The sequence below is a fragment of the Corvus hawaiiensis genome, chromosome 32 (assembly GCF_020740725.1).
Source record: "Corvus hawaiiensis isolate bCorHaw1 chromosome 32, bCorHaw1.pri.cur, whole genome shotgun sequence".
In the NCBI taxonomy this organism is placed as follows: Eukaryota; Metazoa; Chordata; class Aves; order Passeriformes; family Corvidae; genus Corvus; species Corvus hawaiiensis.
Genome location: NC_063244.1, coordinates 693,801 through 712,024, shown reverse-complemented (window position 1 = coordinate 712,024; position 18,224 = coordinate 693,801). Strand labels below are relative to the sequence as shown.

The 18,224-nt window shown below is 52.7% G+C and overlaps 2 protein-coding genes across 2 annotated transcripts in view; one reads left to right on the top strand and one right to left on the bottom strand.

Moving 5' to 3' along the window:
* Nucleotides 1-1,326: 1,326 nt before the first annotated feature.
* Nucleotides 1,327-3,766, bottom strand: CHCHD5 (coiled-coil-helix-coiled-coil-helix domain containing 5). Its single transcript, XM_048289903.1, has 4 exons — nucleotides 3,738-3,766; nucleotides 3,462-3,599; nucleotides 3,006-3,232; nucleotides 1,327-1,561 (listed from the first exon to the last, which is right to left on the bottom strand). Coding segments are annotated over exons 1-4 (384 nt in total). The 5' UTR covers nucleotides 3,740-3,766; the 3' UTR covers nucleotides 1,327-1,544.
* An 89-nt stretch (nucleotides 3,767-3,855) lies between these two features.
* The window catches only part of ATP13A1 (ATPase 13A1), a 22,411-nt gene continuing 8,042 nt past the window's right edge, over nucleotides 3,856-18,224 (top strand). Inside the window, 9 exon segments of the mRNA XM_048289803.1 lie at nucleotides 3,856-4,174; nucleotides 5,445-5,489; nucleotides 5,491-5,535; nucleotides 6,402-6,592; nucleotides 8,362-8,434; nucleotides 9,748-9,903; nucleotides 11,553-11,622; nucleotides 12,785-12,891; nucleotides 17,173-17,310. Of these exon segments, the coding sequence (XP_048145760.1) occupies nucleotides 3,893-4,174; nucleotides 5,445-5,489; nucleotides 5,491-5,535; nucleotides 6,402-6,592; nucleotides 8,362-8,434; nucleotides 9,748-9,903; nucleotides 11,553-11,622; nucleotides 12,785-12,891; nucleotides 17,173-17,310 (1,107 nt within the window). The 5' untranslated portion in view covers nucleotides 3,856-3,892.

Sequence of the window (18,224 nt, the reverse complement as noted above, 5' to 3'; positions counted from 1 at the left end):
TGGGAGGGGAAGGAGGGAGATTTTTCCCAAAAAAACCCCAAAAAATGGAGATTCCCGGGATGGGAATTCCCGGATTGAGGAATTCTGGCCCCAGAAGAGCTCCAGAGGACCCCAAATCCCGGAATTCCGGGCTGGGAATGGGAATTCCAGGCCAGGACCCGCCAGATTCGGGATGGACGGGAATTTGGAGGGAATTTGGAGGAATTCCCGTTGGAATTGTGGCGAATTTGGTGTTTTATTCCCAAAATTCCGGAGCCGGAATTCCCGGGATTCCCAGAACCGTGCTGTGCTGATGGTTTTTTTTGGGAATTTTTTTTCAGGGAATTCTTTGGGAATTCTTTCCTTTTTTTTTTTAATTTTTATTTTTTGCATGTCTGGTGGGAAATAAATCCCGGAAAAAACCCAAAAAAACCCATGGAAAAGTTTTGGGAATTCAGGGAATTCGCCCGGGGCTGGGAATGGGATTCCTGGGAATTCTGGGGCCGTTCCGGGACTTCTGGGGATTTTTTGGGATGGAATTCCCGAGGTGCAGCGGCTCCCGCGAGGGTTGGGAAGGCTCCTGGAATTCCCAGGGTTTTTCCTTTTCCATGGAAAACCGTGACTCCGATCCCAAAGAATTCCCGTGGTCCCAGGAGATTCCCAAAAAAAAAAAGCCCAAAAAACTGGGAGGAAAATGCCGAGGAAAAGCTGGAAAAGAGGGAAAAGGTCGGGAAAAAAAGGGGGAAAAGGTGGGAAAAAAGGAGGGGGAGAAATGGGAAAAGCTGGAAAAGAAAAGAGGGAAAAGGTGGGAAAAGGGGGGGGAAAAGCTGGAAAAAAGAGGGAAAAGATGGGAATAAGAAGAGGGAAGAAAATGGGAAAAGCTGGGAAAAAAAGAGGGAAAAGTTGGGAAAAAAAAGAGGGAAAAGGTGGGAAAAATGGGGAAAAAAGCTGGAAAAAAGAGGGAAAAGATGGGAATGAAATGAGGGAAAAGGTGGAAAAGAAAAAGTGGGAAAAATGGGGGGGAAAAGGAGGGAAAAGGTGGGAAAAAAGGAAAAACTGGGAATAAAAAGAGGGAAAAACTGGGAATAAAAAGAGGGAAAAGATGGAATAAAAGGAGGGAAAAAATGGAATAAAAGGAGGGAAAAGATGGGGAAAAAAGAGGGAAAAACTGGGAATAAAAAGAGGGAAAAGATGGGAATAAAAAGAGAGAAAAGATGGAATAAAAAGAGGGAAAAGATGGAATAAAAAGAGAGAAAAACTGGGAATAAAAAGAGGGAAAAGATGGAATAAAAGGAGGGAAAAATGGAATAAAAAGAGGGAAAAACTGGGAATAAAAAGAGGGAAAAGCCGATTTTTGGGTCCCATCCCGAAGATTCCCGGGCGGATCCCACTGGAATTTTTTATTTGCCAAATTCTTTGGGATAAAACGCTGGGAATCCCCAGGGAAAGGGGGAGCGGGGCCGTGCCCCCACCCCAGGGCTCCTTTTCCAGGGGGAAAATCCGAGGATTTCTTGGGAGGAGATTCCGGAAGGTTCCGAGGCTTTCCCGGCATTCCTGGAGGAGTTTTAATTCCAGGGATTCTCTGGGGAGGGAAGGAAAAAAAAGCCACATTTTTATCCCAAATTTCCTTTGGGAAATTCCTTTTTCCATCTTTTCCCCATGAAATTGGGACCGGGGGGTATTTTAGGGGGTTTGAATCCCAACTTTCACCCCAAATTTTATCCCAAATTTCCTTTTCCCGGCGTTTCCCGAGGCGGGAAGGGACAGGGCCACATTCGGGGGGGTTCTAATCCCGATTTTTATCCCGGATTTCTTTCCCAAAAATCCTTTTCCCATTCTCTCCTGAGGAAAAACGGGAGCATTCGGGGTGTCCTGACCCTGATTTTATCCCAAATTTCCCTCCTAAAATTCCTTTTCCCACCATTTCCAGAGAAAATCCGGACCTGGGTTTATTTTAGAGGGTTTGAATCCCGACTTCTGTCCCAAATTTTATCCCAGATTTCCTTTTCCCGGGGCCACATTTGGGGGACAGGGCCATTTTTGGGGTTCGATTCCTGCTTTTATCCCAAAATTCCGGCTCCAAACTCACCTCCAGGGGTGGCACCTTAGGGGCCATCAGGGGTGGCACCCGAGGGGACATCGGGGGTGGCACCAGGGGTGGCAGAGGGGACACTCTGGGCTCAGAGCAGGAGGGGACAGGGCCATTTTTGGGGCTCGATTCCAGCTTTTATCCCAAAATTCCGGCCCCAAACTCACCTCCAGGGGTCCCAGACTCACCTCCGGAGGTGCCCCCGGGGGTGGCACTGGGGGGACACTCTGGGCACAGAGCAGGAGAGGACAAAGCCATTTTTGGGGCTCAATTCCTGCTTTTATCCCAAAATTCCAGCCCCAAACTCACCTCCAGGGGTGGCACCTTAGGGGCCATCAGGGGTGGCACCCGAGGGGACATCGGGGGTGGCACCAGGGGTGGCAGAGGGGACACTCTGGGCTCAGAGCAGGAGGGGACAGGGCCGTTTTTGGGGCTCGATTCCCACTTTTATCCCAAAATTCCGGCTCCAGACTCACCTCCAGGGGTGCCCCCGGGGGGTGGCACCTGAGGGGGCCATCGGGGGTGGCACCGGGGGGACACTCTGGGCACAGAGCAGGAGGGGACAGGGCCGTTTTTGGGGTTCAATTCCAGCTTTTATCCCAAAATTCCAGCCCCAAACTCACCTCCAGGGGTCCCAGACTCACCTCCAGGGGTGGCACCCGAGGGGACATCGGGGGTGGCACTGGGGGTGGCAGAGGGGACACTGGAGGGGACACTGGGCACAGAGCAGGAGGGGACAGGGCCGTTTTTGGGGCTCGATTCCCACTTTTATCCCAAAATTCCAGCCCCAAACTCACCTCCAGGGGTCCCAGACTCACCTCCAGGGATGGCACTGGGGGTGGCAGAGGGGACACTCTGGGCACAGAGCAGGAGGGGACAGGGCCATTTTGGGGGTTCGATTCCCACTTTTATCCCAAAATTCCGGCCCCAGACTCACCTCCGGAGGTGCCCCCGGGGGTGTCCCTGGGGGTGGCACCCGAGGGGCCATCGGGGGTGTCCCCGGCGGTGTCCCCGGGGCCGGCAGCGGTGACGGCCTCGGCGCAGAGCAGGAAGGCGCTGGCGCGGGCCCCGCAGGCGGCCGCGTTCCCCGGCTGCTCCCGCACGCAGCGCTCGAAGGCCCCGAAGGAATCGGAGCAATCCCGGCGGATCCGCCGCACCAGGGGGCTGGGAAACGGGGAGGCGTCGGGAAAGCAGCGGGGAAACAGGGAAAACACCCGGGAAACGGCGGGGAAACAGCGGGGAAAACAGCGGGATTGGGGTCAATCCCAAGGGATCCATCCCAGGGATCAGCCCCGATCCCAGCGGAGCTGCTGGGTCTGATCCCGAGCCGCAGCCGGTGACACTCCCGGTGTCCCCCCAGTCTCCCCAGTATCCCCAGTATCCCGTCACTCACTGGTTGGAGGCGCAGCGGGTGACGCTGTCCCGCAGCCGGTGACAATCCCGGTGCCAGCTCCCGGGGCTCGCGGCCACGCAGCGCCCGTAGCGCTCCAGCTCCGGCCCGCAGAGCCGCGCCGTGACGGCCAGAGCCTCCCTGCCACAGCGGGACACCGGGGACACCGTCAGCACCGGGGGACACCGGGGGACACCGAGGAGACAAAGCGCGACGCGAGGGGACACGAGGGGACACGACCCCGCCCGGCCCGGCCCGGCCCCGCCGCCCCTCACGCACATGGCGCCTCCGCCGCCGCCGCCGCCACTTCCGCCACTCCCGCGCTCTGCGCGTGCGCCGCGGCCCCGCTTCCGCCACCCGCTCGTTCTGCGCACGCCGCCGCCCCCGAGGCCGGAAGCGGAAGCGGACGCGACGCGGCTGAGGGCGGACGGAAGATGGCGGCGGCCGCGGCGGCCCCTGAGGACGAGCTGGTCTCGTCGGTAACGCTTTACCGGCGGCGGCCGCGGCTGCTCCGCGGTACCGTGCTGCCCTTCGCCGCCGGGCTCTACCCGGCTTGGCTGTGGCTGTGGGGGCCGCGCCTGTGGGCGAGCGGGGAGGCGGCGGGGCCGCCCGAGGCGGCGCTGTTGGCGCTCGGCGCCATCGCGGCGCTGCAGCTGCTCACGGCCCTGGCCGGGCTCTGGTCCGTGCACGCCGAGTGCGCCCTCACCTGCGTCAGGGTGAGCCCGGCAAGGGGCTGAGGGCGGGAAGGGGCTGAGGAGGGAAGGGGCTGAGGGGGCTGAGGGGGGAAGGGGCTGAGGCGGGAAGGGGCTGAGGGGGCTGAGGGGGGAAGGGGCTGAGGGGGCTGAGGCGGGAAGGGGCTGAGGGCGGGAGGGGGCTGAGGGGGGAAGGGGCTGAGGGGGGAAGGGGCTGAGGAGGGAAGGGGCTGAGGCGGGAAGGGGCTGAGGGGGGAAGGGGCTGAGGGGGGAAGGGGCTGAGGGGGGAAGGGGCTGAGGGGGCTGAAGCGGGAAGGGGCTGAGGAGGGAAGGGGCTGAGGGGGGGAAGGGGCTGAGGAGGGAAGGGGCTGAGGGGGCTGAAGCGGGAAGGGGCTGAGGGCGGGAGGGGGCTGAGGGGGGAAGAGGCTGAGGGGGGGATGGGCTGAGGGGGGAAGGGGCTGAGGGGGGAAGGGGCTGAGGGGGGAAGGGGCTGAGGGGGGAAGGGGCTGAGGGGGGAAGGGGCTGAGGGCGGGAGGGGGCTGAGGGGCTGAGGGGGGAAGGGGCTGAGGGGGGAAGGGGCTGAGGCGGGAAGGGGCTGAGGGGGGAAGGGGCTGAGGGCGGGATGAAAGGTGGGGTTTTAAGGGGAGAGAAGGTGGGATTTTGGAGGATGAAAGGTGGGATTTAGAGGAATAAGAGGTGGGATTTTAAGGGATGAAAGGTGAGATTTTAAGGAATAAAAGGTGGGATTTTAAGGGCTAAAAGGTGGGATTTTAATGGGGATAAAAGATGGGATTTCCAGGGATGAAAGGTGGGATTTTAAGGGATAGAAAGTGGGATTTTGGAGGATAAAAGGTGGGATTTCCAGGGATGAAAGGTGGGATTTTAAGGAGATAAAAGGTGGGATTTAGAGGGATAAAAGGTGGGATTTTGGAGGATAAAAGGTGGGATTTACAGGGAGGAAAGGTGGGATTTTAAGGGAATAAGAGGTGGTATTTTAAGGGCTAAAAGGTGGGATTTTAATGGGGATAAAAGATGGGATTTCCAGGGATGAAAAGTGGGATTTTAAGGGATAGAAAGTGTGAGTTTAGAAGGATAAAAGGTGGGATTTTAAGGGATGAAAGGTGGGATTTACAGGGAGGAAAGGCGGGATTTTAAAGGAATAAGAGATGGGATTTTAAGGGGATAGAAGGTGGGATTTTAAGGGGATAGAAGGTGGGATTTTAAAGGATAAAAAGTGGGATTTTAAGGGATAAAAGCTGGGATTTACAGGGATTTTCCTGCTCTTTTTCCCCAGGAGCCGTGTCCCCAAAAAGCCACCTTGGCCAAGGTGGTGCCGACCCCCCAACAACGGCTGCGTGGAGCTGGTGCCGCTCCGCAGGGAGCAGGTGAGGGAAATCTGGGAATTCCCTGGGATTCAGGCCTGGAAACCCGATGGGGTGGTGGTCATCGATCGGGGGGGGAAAATCCGGGAATTCTGCTGGGATTGATCCCGGAAAATGCCATTGATGGGGAAAATCTGGGAATTCTGTCAGGATTGATCCCTGAAAATGCCATTAATGGGGAAAATCCGGGAATTCTGCTGGGATTGATCCCGGAAAATGCCATTGATGGGGAAAATCCGGGAATTCTGCTGGGATTGATCCCTGAAAATGCCATTAATGGGGAAAATCTGGGAATTCTGTCGGGATTGATCCCTGAAAATGCCATTAATGGGGAAAATCCGGGAATTCTGCTGGGATTGATCCCGGAAAATCCCATTAATGGGGAGAATCCGGGAATTCTGTCGGGATTGATCCCTGAAAATGGCATTAATGGGGAAAATCTGGGAATTCTGTCGGGATTGATCCCTGAAAATCCCATTAATGGGGAGAATCCGGGAATTCTGCTGGGATTGATCCCTGAAAATGCCATTAATGGGGAAAATCTGGGAATTCTGTCAGGATTGATCCCTGAAAATCCGGGAATTCTGCTGGGATTGATCCTGGGAAATCCGGGAATTCTGTCAGGATTGATCCCTTAAAATCCCATTAATGGGGAGAATCCGGGAATTCTGTCAGGATTGATCCCTGAAAATCCCATTAACTCAAAATACCCAACCTGTGGAGTGGAATTTAGGGAATTCCAGCTTTTCCATGGGCAAAACCATCCCGGAAAACGTTGGAATTCCGGGAGTTTTGCCACACCCGGCAGGGAATTTTTTCCAGGGATGGGAAATGTGGGATTTTTCCCGTTGGTTTGGTTTTTCCCCCAGGACGAGGACGGGCAGGAAGCGCTGAGTTTCGAATTCCAGAAGATCAAATATTCCTATGAAATCCATGGGAAGAAGCAATTCCTGCCCGTGGCGTTCCCGGTGGAGCATCCCCTGGGGTTCTACCAGAATTCCAGAGGCTTCCAGGAGGACAAGGAAATCCGGGAGGCCGAGAGGAAATACGGGACGAACAAGTGAGGCTTCCGTGCTTTCCCTGGGGGGGAAATCCCGGGAAAATAGCGCGGAATGTGCCGGGAAAAGAGGTGGAGGTATTGCAAAATATCCTGGGAAAAAGCCCCAAATATCCCGGGAAAATATCCCAAAGTATCCCGGGAAAATATCCCGAAATGTTCTGGGAAAATATCCTGGGAAAATATCCCAAAATATCTTGGGAAATTGTCCCAAAATATTCTGGTAAAATATCCCAAAATGTCCTGGGAAAATATCCCAAAATATCCCAGGAAAATATTCCGAAATATTCTGGGGAAATATCCCAAAGTATCCTGGGAAAATATCCCAAAATATCCCGGGAAATTGTCCCAAAATATTCCAGGAAAATATCCCAAAATATCCTGGGAAAATATCCCAAAATGTTCTGGGAAAATATTCCCAAAATATCCCCGAAAAATATCCCAAAATACTTCAGGAAAACGTCCCAAATATCCCAAAATATCCCAGGAAAATATCTCAAAATATCCCGAGAAAACGCCTTAAAACATTCCAGGAAAAACATCCCAAAGTATCCCAGGAAAATGTCCTCAAATATTCCAGGAAAATGTGCCAGAATATCCCAAAATATGCTGGGAAAATATCCCGAAATATTCCAGGAAAATATTCCAAAATGTTCTGGGAAAATATTCCCAAAATATCCCAGAATATCTCAGGAAAATGTCCCCAAATATCCCAAAATATCCTGGGAAATACCCCTAAATATCCTGGGAAAATATTCCCAAAATATCCCGGGAAAATATCCCAAAATACTTCAGGATAATGTCCCAAATATCCCAAAATATCCCAGGAAGATGTCCCAGAATATCCCAAAATATGCTGGGAAAATATCCCGAAATATTCCAGGAAAATATCCCTGGATATCTTGGGAAAACGTCCCTAAACATTCCCAAAGAATCCGGGAAAACATCCCCAAAATATTCCAGGAAAACTTCCCAAAATATCTCTGGGAAAACCTCCTGGGAGAACGTGCAAAAACTATCCCCAAATATCCTGGGAAAATATTCCAAAATATCCCAGAGTACCCTGGGAAAACGTTCCCAAATATCCCAGGAAAAAGATCCCAAAACATCCCCGAATATTCCAGGAAAATGCCTTAAAATATCCCAGGAAAAAAATCCCAAAATATCCCCGAATATCCCAAGAAAATGTCTTAAAATATTCCAGGAAAAAAATCCCAAAATATCCCCAAATATCCCCAAATATCCCAGGAAAATGTCTTAAAATATCCCGGGAAAAAATTCCAAAATATCCCGAAATATCCCAGGAAAAATCCCAAAACATCCCCGAATATTCCAGGAAAATGCCTTAAAATATCTCGGGAAAAATCCCATAATATCCCCGAATATCCCCAAATATTCCAGGAAAAAGATCCCAAAATATCCCCAAGTACCCCAGGAGAACATTCCCAAATATCCCAGGAAAAACCCCAAAATATCCCCAAATATTCCAGGAAAAAGATCCCAAAATATCCCTGAATATTCCAGGAAAATGCCTTAAAATATTCCGGGAAAAATCCCAAAATATCCCCGAATATCCCAGGAAAATATTCCCAAATAGTCTGGGAAAACATCCCAAAATAATCCGGGCAAATATCCCAGGAGAACATTCCCAAATATCCCGGGAGAACATTCCCGAATACCCGGGAAGCGTCCCCCGATGGCCCCGGCCGGCCCGGGAAGGTGGGAATTCCCGGGATTTGGGATTTCCCAGGAATTCCCTCCCCTCTTCCCAGGGCCGAGATGGTGGTGCCGGAATTCCTGGAGCTCTTCAAGGAAAGGGCCACGGCTCCGTTCTTCGTTTTCCAGGTAAAAACCGGGAATAAAACCTGGGAAAAGGATCCCAGAATTCCCAGTCCTGGGAAAAAACGGGAATAAAGCCTGGGAAAAGGATCCCAGAATTCTCAGTCCTGGGAAAAATCGGGAATAAAACCTGGGAAAAGGATCCCAGAATTCCCAGTCCTGGGAAAAATCGGGAATAAAACCCAGGGAGAATTCCCAATTGTGCTAAAAAATGAGGATTTCTGGCCCAAAAAAATCTGGGAATGAGGAGCAGCTTCCCAAAGTTCGGAGGCTTTGCACCCAAACGTGGCTTTGTTTTCCTGGGATTCCCTCCTTTTCCTGGAATTCCCGGGATTGGAGGAATTCTGGGCTGGAATTTTGGGAATTCTGGGCTGGAAGGTCAGGACTTTTGGGTTGGAATTTTGGGAATTCTGGGTGGGAATTGGAGGAATTCTGGGCTGGAATTTTGGGAATTCTGGGCTGGAAGGTCAGGACTTTTGGGTTGGAATTTTGGGAATTCTGGGTGGGAATTGGAGGAATTCTGGGCTGGAATTGGGGGAATTCTGGGTGGGAATTGGAGGAGTTCTGAGCTGGAATTTTGGGAATTCTGGGCTGGAATTGGGGGAATTCTGGGTGGGAATTGGAGGAATTCTGAGCTGGAATTTTGGGAATTCTGAGCTGGAATTTTGGGAATTCTGGGCTGGAAGGTCAGGACTTTTGGGCTGGCATTTTGGGAATTCTGGGCTGGAAGGTCAGGACTTTTGGGCTGGCATTTTGGGAATTCTGGGCTGGAAGGTCAGGAATTCGGGGCTGAAATTTTAATAATTCTGGGCTCTACTGGGACAATTTTGGTCCCTTTTCTCCTGGAATTGGAGGAGTTCTGGGCTGGAATTGGAGGAGTTCTGGGCTGGAATTTTGGGAATTCTGGGCAGGAATTTTGGGAATTCTGGGTGGGAATTGGAGGAATTCTGAGCTGGAATTTTGGGAATTCTGGGTGGGAATTGGGGGAATTCTGGGCAGGAATTTTGGGAATTCTGGGCTGGAATTGGAGGAATTCTGGGCAGGAATTTTGGGAATTCTGGGTGGGAATTGGAGGAATTCTGGGCTGGAATTTTGGGAATTCTGGGTGGGAATTGGAGCATCTTGGGGCTGGAAATCTGGGAATTCTGGGCTGGAATTTCGGGCCCTCAGGGCTGAACCGGCCTCCCTTGGTGCCTCTCCTGCTGCCATTTCCCCTTTTCCCCTTGGAACTGCCCCGTTCCCACCTCCCCGCTCCCACGCCGGCATTCCCGGCGTTCCCGCATTCCCGGCATTCCCGGAATCCCGGCGGGACGCGGCAGGTGTTCTGCGTGGGGCTCTGGTGCCTGGACGAGTTCTGGTACTACAGCGTCTTCACGCTCTCCATGCTCGTGGCCTTCGAGGCGTCGCTGGTGCAGCAGCAGCTGCGCAACCTCGGCGAGATCCGCAGCATGGGCAACAAGGCCTTCCCCATCCAGGTGAGCCCGGAATTCCCGGGAAAAACCGGGAATAGCACCGGGGGAGGGAGGGCGGAGTGCCGAGTCCAGGGAGAAATCGGGAATGGACACGGGGGAGGGACCCCAAAATGCCCATTCCTGGGAAAAATCAGGAATAAAACCCAGGGGAAAGATCCCAATTCTGCTAAAAAATGGGAATAAAACCCAGGGGAAAGATCCCAAAATGCCCATTCCTGGGAAAAATCAGGAATAAAACCCAGGGGAAAGATCCCAATTCTGCTAAAAAATGGGAATAAAACCCAGGGGAAAGATCCCAAAATGCCCATTCCTGGGAAAAATCGGGAATAGACCCAGGGGAAAGGATCCCAAAATTCCCATTCCTGCTAAAAGTCAGGAGTAAAACCTGGGAAAAGGATCCCAAAATTCCCATTCCTGGGAAAAATCAGGAATAAAACCCAAAGAGAATTCCCAATTCTGCTAAAAAATGGGACTAAAACCCAGGGAAAAGACCCCAAAATGCCCATTCGTGCTAAAAATCAGGAATAAAACCCAAAGAGAATTCCCATATCTGGGAAAAATCAGGAATAAAACCCAAGGGAAAGATCCCAAAATGCCCAATCCTGCTAAAAATCAGGACTAAAACCCAGGGGAAAGATGCCAAAATGCCCATTCCTGCTAAAAGTCGGGAATAAAACCTGGGAAAAGGATCCCAAAATTCCCATTCCAGTGAAAAATTGGGAATAAAACCCAGGGAGAATTCCCAATTGTGCTAAAAAATCAGGAATAAAACCCAGGGGAAAGATGCCAAAATGCCCAATCCTGGGAAGAATCGGGAATAGACCCAGGGGAAAGGATCCCAAAATTCCCATTCCTGGGAAAAATCAGGAATAAAACCCAGGGAGAATTCCCAATTCTGCTAAAAAATGGGAATAAAACGCAGGAAAAGGATCCCAAAATTCCCAAATTTGGGGTTTTTTAGGGGGAATTTGGGCCTTTTGCTGTTGTTCTCCCATTGATTTCGTCCCAAAATTTGGGATTTTGGGGTTTTTAACCCATTTCTTTTCCCTTTTTCCATCATTTTTCCATCTGTTCCATCCCAAAATTGGGATTTTTGTGTTTAACCCGTTTATTTTCCCTTTTCCCATCGTTTTCCCATTGATTTCATCCCAAAAATTAGGATTTTCTTGGGTTTGAATCCTTTCTTTTCCTTTTTTCCCATCATTTTTCCATCTATTCCACCCCAAATTTGGGATTTGGGGGTTTTTAACCTTTTTCCCTCCTTTTTCTGTTGTTTCCCTGCTCTTTCCATCCCCAAAATTGGATTTTTTTTGTGCTTAAATTCTTTATTTTCCCCCTTTCCATCATTTTCCCACCAATTCCATGCCAAAATTGGGATTTTGAGGGGTTTAACCCCTTTCTTCTCCCTTTTCCCATCATTTTCCCGTCGATTCCATCCCAAAAAATTGGGAATTTTTATTTTTTTTTCCGGATTTTTGGCTTTCCTGGGATTTTCGGGGGCTTTGCCTCATTCATTTCCCCTTTTCCCGTTGTTTCCCCGCTGATTCCGTCCCCAAACCTGGGATTTTTGGGGGGATTCTGCCCCTTTCTTGCTCCTTTTCCTGCTCCTTTCCCGCTGATTCCGGGGATTTATTTTTTTTTGGGAATTCCAGGTCTACAGGAACCGGAAGTGGCGCCAGATTTCCAGCGACGAAATCGTCCCGGGGGACGTCGTCTCCATCGGTACCGGGAATTCCACGGGAAAAGGGCCTTGAAAATGGGAATTCCCGTGGAAAAACCTCCCGAAAAATGGGAATTCCACGGGAAAAGGGCCTTGAAAATGGGAATTGCCCTGGAAAAACCTCCCGAAAAATGGGAATTCCACGGGAAAAGGGCCTTGAAAATGGGAATTGCCCTGGAAAAACCTCCCGAAAAATGGGAATTCCACGGGAAAAGGGCCTTGAAAATGGGAATTGCCATGGAAAATGGCCTTAAAAATGGGAATTCCCATGGAAAATCTCCCTGAAAATGGGGATTTTTATGGAAAAACTCCCTGAAAATGGGAATTTTTATGGAAAAACCTCCCTAAAAATGAGAATTCCCAGAGAAAACTCCCAAAAAATGGGAATTCCCCCGGGAAACTCCCTAAAAATGGAAATTCCCACGGAAAACCTCCTTAAAAATGGGAATTGCCATGGAAAATCTCCCTGAAAATGGGGATTTTTATGGAAAACCTCCCTAAAATGGGGAATTCCCACGGAAAACCTTCTTAAAACCCAGAATTTTTATGGAAAACTCCCAAAAAGCAGGAAAACCTCCCTAAAAATGGGAATTCCCATGGAAAACCTCCCTAAAACCGGGAACTTTTATGGAAAACTCCCTAAGAATGGGAATTCCCACGGAAAATCTCCTTCAAATGGGAATTCCCCTGGAAAACGCCCTGGAAGCGGGAATTTCCCCCTCGTCTTTGTTGGGATGAAGTCGAATTTGGAGGATTTCAATTCCCATTTCCAGGGAAATCCCCTGGGAATTCTCGCTGGGATTTGGGGAATTCTGGCAGCCGCTGGGGTGGCCTCGGGGTTTTATTGCCAGGATTTTCCCTTTTCTCCCTGGCATTTCCTGCTTTTCCACCATCAATTCCCAGCATTCAAAGGCAGCAATTGCCAAAATTCCCCAAATTTCCCCAAATTCAGGAATTCCGGGGGCTGCTTTGCTTTTTTTTGCTCTTTTTTCTCCCACCTTTTCCTTCCTCCAGCCTCAAACCTTTTCCCACGGGAGCGGGGCTGGAAAAACGGGGGGAAAAGCAGGGAAGTGGAGGTTTTGGAGTGGGGAAAACGGGAAAATGGAGGTTTTTGGTGTGGGAGATGTTGGGAATTTGGAGAATTTGGGGAATTTCTGCCGGCAGGACGCTCCCCCCAGGAGAATCTGGTGCCCTGTGACCTCCTGCTGCTGCGAGGCCGCTGCGTCGTGGACGAGGCCATGCTGACCGGGGAGTCCGTGCCCCAGATGAAGGTGGGGAAAAATGGGGGAAAAGTGGGAAAAATGGGGAAAAAATGGGGAAAAAAGGGGAAAAAAATAGGGAGAAGTGGGGGAAAAATCGGGGGGAAAATGGGGAAAGAAATGGGGAAAGTAGGGGGAAAATGGGGGGGAAAAGTGGGGAAAAACCAGGGAAAAATGGGGAAAAAATGGGGGGGAAAATGGGAATGGACGAGGCCATGCTGACCGGGGAGTCCGTGCCCCAGATGAAGGTGGGGGAAAATGGGGAAAAAATGGGAAAAATGGGAAAGGAAATGGGGAAAATGGGGAAAAAAATAGGGAAAAGTGGGGGAAAAATCGGGGGAAACATGGGGGAAAAAATGGGGAAAGAAATGGGGAAAAATGGGGAAAAATGGGCTGTGCTGAGCGGGGAGTCCGTGCCCCAGATGAAGGTTGGGAATGGGGGAAAAATGGGGAAAAGTGGGGAAAAAATCGGGGGAAAAATGGGGAAAGAAATGGGGAAAGTGGAGGAAAAGTGGAGGAAAAGTGGGGGAAAAATGGGGAAAAATGGGCTGTGCTGACCGGGGAGTCCGTGCCCCAGATGAAAGTGGGGAAAAATGGGGAAAAAAATAGGGAAAAGTGGGGGAAAAAATAGGGAAAAGTGGGGGAAAATCGGAGGAAAAATGGGGAAAGTAGGGGGAAAAAATGGGGAAAGAAATGGGGAAAAAATGGGGAAAAATGGGCTGTGCTGAGTGGGGAGTCCGTGCCCCAGATGAAGGTTGGGAATGGGGGGAAAAATGGGGAAAAAATGGGGAAAAGTGGCGAAAAAAATAGGGAGAAGTGGGGAAAAAATCAGGGGAAAAATGGGGAAAGTAGGGGGAAAAAATGGGGAAAGAAATGGGGGAAAATGGGCTGTGCTGAGCGGGGAGTCCGTGCCCCAGATGAAGGTTGGGAACGGGGGGGAAAATGGGAAAAAATGGGGAAAAAGAAAAAGGGAAAAGTGGGGAAAAAATCGGGGGAAAAATGGGGGGAAAATGGGGGGAAAAATGGGCTCTGCTGAGCAGGGAGTCCGTGCCCCAGATGAAGGTTGGGAATAGGGGGAAAAAGGGGAAAGGAAATGGGAAAAGTGGGGAGAAAAAATGGGGGAAAAAAATAGGAAAAAGTGGGGAAAAAAATAGAGAAAAGTGGGGGAAAAATGGGGGGGGGAAATGGGGAAAAAATGGGGAAAGTAGGGGGAAAAATGGGGGGAAAAATTGGTAAAGTAGGGGGAAAAAATGGGGAAAGTGGAGGGAAAAATGGGGGGGGAAAATGGGAATGGATGAAGCTGCGCTGAGCGGGGAGTCCATGCCCCAGATGGAGGTTGAGAACGGGGGGAAAAGTGGGAAAGGAAATGGGAAAAAAATGGGAAAAGTGGAGGGAAAAATGGGGAAAAAATCGGGGGGAAAATGGGGAAAAAATGGGGAAAGTAGGAGGGAAAGTGGGGGTAAAAATGGGGAAATGGGTGGGAAAAAAAAGGGGGGAAAAATGGGGAAAAGTAGAGGGGGGAAAAATGGGAAAATGGTGAAAAAAGGGGGAAAAAATGAGGGGGAAAATGGGAATGGGCGAGGCTGCGCTGAGCGGGGAGTCCGTGCCCCAGATGGAGGTGGGGAATGGGGGAAAAGTGGGAAAAATGGGGAAAAAATTGGAAAAGTGGGGGGGAAAATAGGGGAAAAAAAATGGGGAAAAGTGGAGGGGAAATGGGAGGGAGGAGAAGAAGGGGTCAAAGGGGAGGGGAGAGGGTGGTCAGTGGTCAGTGGGTGATCAGTGGTCAGTGGGTGGTCAGTGGTCAGCAGTGGGTGGTCAGTGGTCAGCAGTGGGTGGTCAGTGGGTGGTCAGTGGTGATCAGTGGTCAGTGGTCAGTGGGTGGTCAGTGGTCAGCAGTGGGTGGTCAGTGGGTGGTCAGTGGTCAGTGGGTGGTCAGTGGTCAGTGGTGGTCAGTGGTCAGCAGTGGGTCGATCAGTGGGTGGTCAGTGGTGTGATCAGTGGTCAGTGGGTGATCAGTGGGTGGTCAGTGGGTGGTCAGTGGTCAGTGGGTGGTCAGTGGTCAGTGGGTGATCAGTGGTCAGTGGGTGGTCAGTGGTCAGCAGGTGGGTGGTCAGTGGTCAGTGGGTGGTCAGTGGGTGGTCAGTGGGTGGTCAGTGGTCAGTGGGTGATCAGTGGTCAGTGGGTGGTCAGTGGTCAGCAGTGGGTGGTCAGTGGTCAGCAGTGGGTGGTCAGTGGTGTGGTCAGTGGGTGATCAGTGGTCAGTGGTCAGTGGGTGGTCAGTGGTCAGCAGTGGGTGGTCAGTGGGTGGTCAGTGGTCAGTGGGTGGTCAGTGGTCAGTGGGTGGTCAGTGGTCAGCAGTAGGTGGTCAGTGGTCAGTGGGTGGTCAGTGGGTGGTCAGTGGGTGGTCAGTGGTCAGCAATGGGTGATCAGTGGTCAGTGGGGTGGTCAGTGGGTGGTCAGTGGGTGGTCAGTGGTCAGCAGTGGGTGGTCACTGGTCAGTGGGTGGTCAGTGGTCAGCAGTGGGTGGTCAGTGGGTGGTCAGTGGGTGGTCAGTGGTCAGCAGTGGATGGTCAGTGGGTGGTCAGTGGTCAGCAGTGGGTGGTCAGTGGGTGGTCAGTGGTCAGTGGGGTGGTCAGTGGTCAGCAGTGGGTGGTCAGTGGGTGGTCAGTGGGTGGTCAGTGGTCAGTGGGTGGTCAGTGGTCAGCAGTGGGTGGTCAGTGGGTGGTCAGTGGGTGGTCAGTGAGTGGTCAGTGGGTGGTCAGTGGTCAGTGGGTGGTCAGTGGTCAGCAGTGGGTGGTCAGTGGGTGGTCAGTGGTCAGCAATGGGTGATCAGTGGTCAGTGGGTGGTCAGTGGGTGGTCAGTTGGGTGGTCAGTGGTCAGCAGTGGGTGGTCACTGGTCAGTGGGTGGTCAGTGGTCAGCAGTGGGTGGTCAGTGGGTGGTCAGTGGGTGGTCAGTGGTCAGCAGTGGATGGTCAGTGGGTGGTCAGTGGTCAGCAGTGGGTGGTCAGTGGGTGGTCAGTGGTCAGTGGGTGGTCAGTGGTCAGCATGTGGGTGGTCAGTGGGTGGTCAGTGGTGGTCAGTGGTCAGTGGGTGGTCAGTGGTCAGCAGTGGGTGGTCAGTGGGTGGTCAGTGGGTGGTCAGTGAGTGGTCAGTGGGTGGTCAGTGGTCAGTGGGGTGGTCAGTGGTCAGCAGTGGGTGGTCAGTGGGTGGTCAGTGGTCAGTGGGTGTCAGTGGTCAGTGGGTGGTCAGTGGTCAGCAGTGGGTGATCAGTGGTCAGTGGGTGGTCAGTGGGTGGTCAGTGGGTGGTCAGTGGTCAGCAATGGGTGATCAGGTGGTCAGTGGGTGGTCAGTGGGTGGTCAGTGGGTGGTCAGTGGTCAGCAGTGGGTGGTCACTGGTCAGTGGGTGGTCAGTGGTCAGCAGTGGGTGGTCAGTGGTCAGTGGGTGGTCAGTGGGTGGTCAGTGGTCAGTGGGTGGTCAGTGGGTGGTCAGTGGGTGGTCAGTGGTGGTCAGTGGTCAGCAGTGGGTGGTCAGTGGTCAGTGGGTGGTCAGTGGGTGGTCAGTGGTCAGTGGGTGGTCAGTGGTCAGCAGTGGGTGGTCACTGGTCAGTGGTCAGCAGTGGGTGGTCAGTGGATGGTCAGTGGTCAGTGGGTGGTCAGTGGTCAGTGGGTAGTCAGTGGTCAGCAGTGGGTGGTCAGTGGGTGGTCAGTGGTCAGCAGTGGTCAGCAGTGGGTGGTCAGTGGTCAGCAGTGGGTGGTCAGTGGGTGGGTCAGTGGTCAGTGGGTGGTCAGTGGGTAGTCAGTGGGTGGTCAGTGGTCAGCAGTGGTCAGCAGTGGGTGGTCAGTGGTCAGCAGTGGGTGGTCACTGGTCAGTGGGTGGTCAGTGGTCAGCAGTGGGTGGTCGGTGGTCAGCAGTAGGTGGTCACTGGTCAGTGGGTGGTCAGTGGTCAGCAGTGGGTGGTCAGTGAGTGGTCAGTGGGTGGTCAGTGGTCAGCAGTGGGTGGTCAGTGGTCAGTGGGTGGTCAGTGGGTGGTCAGTGGTCAGTGGGTGGTCAGTGGTCAGCAGTGGGTGGTCACTGGTCAGTGGGTGGTCAGTGGTCAGCAGTGGGTGGTCAGTGGTCAGTGGGTGGTCAGTGGTCAGCAGTGGGTGGTCAGTGGGTGGTCAGTGGTCAGTGGGTGGTCAGTGGTCAGCAGTGGGTAGTCAGTGGGTGGTCAGTGGTCAGTGGGTGGTCAGTGGTCAGCAGTGGGTGGTCAGCAGTGGGTGGTCAGTGGTCACTCCCGCCCGTGTCCCCCCAGGAGCCGGTGGAGGGCCGGCGGCCGGAGCAGCCGCTGGACCTGGGTGCGGACGGGCGGCTGCACGTGCTGTTCGGGGGCACGCGCGTCATCCAGCACATCCCGCCCCAGCGCGCCGCCTCCGGCCTCCGGCGTGAGCCCTGAACCCCTGCATCCCTGAATCCCCCATTCCCTGAATCCCTGAATTCCTGAATTCCCCATTCCTGAATCCCTGAATCCCTGAATTCCTGAATCCCCAGTCCCTGAATCCCTGAATCCCCCATTCCCTGAATCCCTCATTCCCTGAATCCCTGAATCCCCTGAATCCCCCATTCCCTGAATCCCCCATTCCCTGAATCCCTGAATCCCCTGAATCCCCCATTCTCTGAATCCCCCATTCCCTGAATCCCTGAATCCCCTGAATCCCCCCATTCCCTGAATCCCCTGAATTCCCTGAACCCCTGAATCCCCCATTCCCTGAATCCCTGAATCCCCCATTCCCTGAATCCCTGAATCCCCCCATTCCCTGAATCCCCCATTCCCTGAATCCCTGAATCCCCTGAATCCCTGAATCCCTGAATCCCTGAATCCCTGAATCCCCCATTCCCTGAATCCCTGAATCCCCCCATTCCTGAATCCCCCATTCCCTGAATCCCCTGAATCCCTGAATCCCCCCATTCCCTGAATCCCCCATTCCCTGAATTCCCTGAATCCCCTGAATCCCCATTCCTGAATCCCCGAATCCCTGAATCCCCGAATCCCCTGAATCCCCCCCATTCCCTGAATCCCCCCATTCCCTGAATCCTCCATTCCCTGAATCCCCCAATTCCCTGAATCCCTGAATCCCCCCAATTCCCTGAATTCCCCCAATTCCCCAATTCCCACCCTGAAATTCCCCAGAATTCCCATCCCGGAATTCCCTGGGATCCCCACAGGGCCACCCCCCACCCCAGTTCCTCCCCAGCCTCCAACGTGAGCGATTCCTGGAATTCCTGCCCCAAATTCCCTGGAATTGCCATCCGGAAATCCCCAAATTCCTGCCCCAAATTCCCCGGAATTCCCATCCCGAAATCCTC